Raw genomic sequence first — 2,617 nt, 5'->3', positions numbered from 1 at the left:
AACGAGCGGCTCAGGGTGTCCCCCCCGCCTTCTGCCTGCCTCCTAATGGGGCTGGCGCTGCTAACGAGCTGCCCCACAGGTCCTGGGCCCCGGGCCTGGCACCCCGCCACCTGTGGGACTAGCCTAGCCCCCCCACCCTGTTATGTGGTGCCCACAGCTGCCAGAGCCCAAGAGACCCCAGCCTGAGCCCCTGCCCCAGCCCCCTCCCCTAGCTCTGTGTTGCCTGGCTCGGGTGCCCCATGCCCGCACAGCCCGCCTCAGGCCAGAGCACCCGCGGGCACCGTCTGTCACCCCCTCCCTGCCCTCCCTCCTCCAAACTCCTTGTTGCCGCTAACGAGGCTCCCTGCCAGCGCCGTGTACCTGTGACTGACGCCCGCGACTGGCGCAGCACGGCCCCCCGCTTCCCCCTCCGGGGCTTGGCTGAGCTGGTGTGAACACGTGTGAGTGTGTGTGCATCCAGGTGTGTGCACAGCTGGAAGCCAAGCCTGCAGCTGCATTCGGGAGAGAGGCACAGGGGGGTGCCCCTGTGTGGGCGCATGGAGGGGTGTGCATATGTGTGTGCATGGTGGTGGTGTGGAGGGGTATTTTCCACTCCCCATCCTTGTGCCTGGGGCCCAGGACCCCTGGCTTCTTTGGGGGGGGGTGGCTGGGAAGGGGCATGTGGGGGGAGCTGCTGGCTTTGCCTGTTTCCTGCTCCAGGCTCTGCTCCAGCTAGGGGGAGCAGAGAGGTTGGGGGCACAGCTGCAGCGGGGAGGGGGGCTGCACAGTGCCATACGGCACGGGCACAGTGCCAGGTGCAACTCACAGCCTGCCAGCCAGCATCAGTGCAGCCATCCGTCTTGCCCCGCGCTGGCCCTGGCCAGCTGCTGGGGGGGCTTTGGAGCAGCTGTCTCAAGACCCCCGGCTTTGGGGCTTCCGGGGGTCTCAGTACCCCCTGCTACCAATGGGTGGGGGGTCTGGATGGGGGCAGCAGGAGAGGGTGGGGGCTGGGCCGTCCGCACTGATCCCTCTCCCCCTTGCAGGTGCCCGGCGCGGCTGCGCAGCCCCCCAAGACGCTGGGCTACGTGGAGCTGGGCCCCTCAGGGCTGCTCAAGCCAGGCCCCTATGGCGCCTTCAAGCCAGCCGGGCGCCTCTTTGCGGGGGCTGAGTCCAAGGCCGAGCCGCCCGCTGGCCCCTGGGCCTGGCCATGGCCCCAGAACCGGACGGGCACAGAGGGGGGTGGCCCGGTGCGGCGCAAGGCTGGGCGTGCCCGCAAGCTCTTCGGCTGGGGCGACTTCTACGTGAACATCCGCACACTTAAGTTCAGCCTCCTGGTGACGGGCAAGATTGTGGACCATGTCAACGGCACCTTCAGCGTCTACTTCCGCCACAACTCGTCCAGCCTGGGCAACGTCTCGGTCAGCATCGTGCCGCCCTCCAAGGTGGTGGAGTTCGACCTGGTGCTGCCGCGGCCTCTGGTGCCCGTGCCTGCCCCGGTGCCGGCGCAGTCCACGCTGCCCAAGGCCTTCAACTGCCACGTGGAGTACGAGCAGACCAAGCGTGCCCGCAAGCCGCGGCCCTGCCTGTACGACCCGGCGCAGGCGTGCTTCACGGAGCACACGCAGAGCCACGCTGCCTGGCTCTGTGCCAAGCCCTTCAAAGTCATCTGCGTCTTCGTCTCCTTCCTCAGTCTCGACTACAAGCTGGTGCAGAAGGTTTGCCCCGACTACAACTTCCAGAGTGACCGCCCCTATTTTGGCTGAACCCGCCCCCTCCCCCCTCCCCTCAGCCCCGGGGGCAGAGCGGAGTGGACGTGGCACCCGGAGCTTTGCATGGCACTGCGTGGGGCAGGGACGGGGGCCACTGGGGGAGCCCCACCATGTGCCCGCCTGGGGCTGGGCTGTACCCTGGACTACAGACCGGGCCAGGAGCGGGGAGACACCCATGGACCAGCTTGACACCCACAGCCTGGGCACCGGAGGAGGACAGACAGATGGACGGTGCTACTCCATTCAGCCCCCCCCTCACAGGCACCATGGGGGGATGGACAGATGGACAGATGGACGGATGCTGCAGGGGGAGGGGGGGGCTGAGAGGGGCAGGGGGTGGGACTGCAGTCGTGGCATGGTGGTGACACACGTGGGATATGCGTGTGTACATTGGTGTGTGTCGGTGCGTGAGGGGACTGTTCAAGCCAGGGGCTGTGTGATCCCTGCCAGGTTGGGAGGTGGCCCTGCAGCCCGCCAGGCCCCGGTGGGGCGGGGGGCTGCACTGCCCAAGCCCCCCCAGTCCTGCCAGCTCCAGACAGGAGGGGGCCACTGCGTGTGCGTGCACGCACACACGTGTTGGCGCAAGCTGGACGTGTGTGCACATGCACACCAAGGAATGGGGGGTTGTGTGCATGCATGTATGTATGTGCATGTATGTGTGTAGGACCACCCCAAGCTGTGCACGCACATGGAGCTGCACGCGCCTGTGTCTGGGTATCCTCACGTGCAGCTCTGTGGGCTATAGGACCTGCCCTACTCCTTGCCCCTTCCTGGGGATCCTGCGACACCCACTGGCTCTGGGGGTCCATGCAGACCCCCCCAGCGGGCAGTGCCCCCTGCCCAGGCTCTGTGTGTCCCCCGGCCTGCAG

At 67.4% G+C, this 2,617-nt stretch overlaps 1 protein-coding gene across 1 annotated transcript in view; it reads left to right on the top strand.

The window, feature by feature from the left end:
* LRP1 (LDL receptor related protein 1) overlaps positions 1–2,611 on the top strand; it is a gene marked incomplete at its 5' end in the record, with an annotated part of 92,779 nt that extends 90,168 nt beyond the window's left edge. The window contains 1 exon segment of the mRNA XM_014526103.2: positions 1,023–2,611. Coding sequence (XP_014381589.1) covers positions 1,023–1,742 — 720 coding nt within the window.
* Positions 2,612–2,617: the final 6 nt, after the last annotated feature.

This window comes from Alligator sinensis, unplaced genomic scaffold, assembly GCF_000455745.1.
Source record: "Alligator sinensis unplaced genomic scaffold, ASM45574v1 scaffold265_1, whole genome shotgun sequence".
Lineage (NCBI taxonomy): Eukaryota > Metazoa > Chordata > Crocodylia > Alligatoridae > Alligator > Alligator sinensis.
The sequence above is the reverse complement of the archived record's forward strand: the minus strand, read 5'-3'. Positions and strand labels throughout refer to the sequence as shown.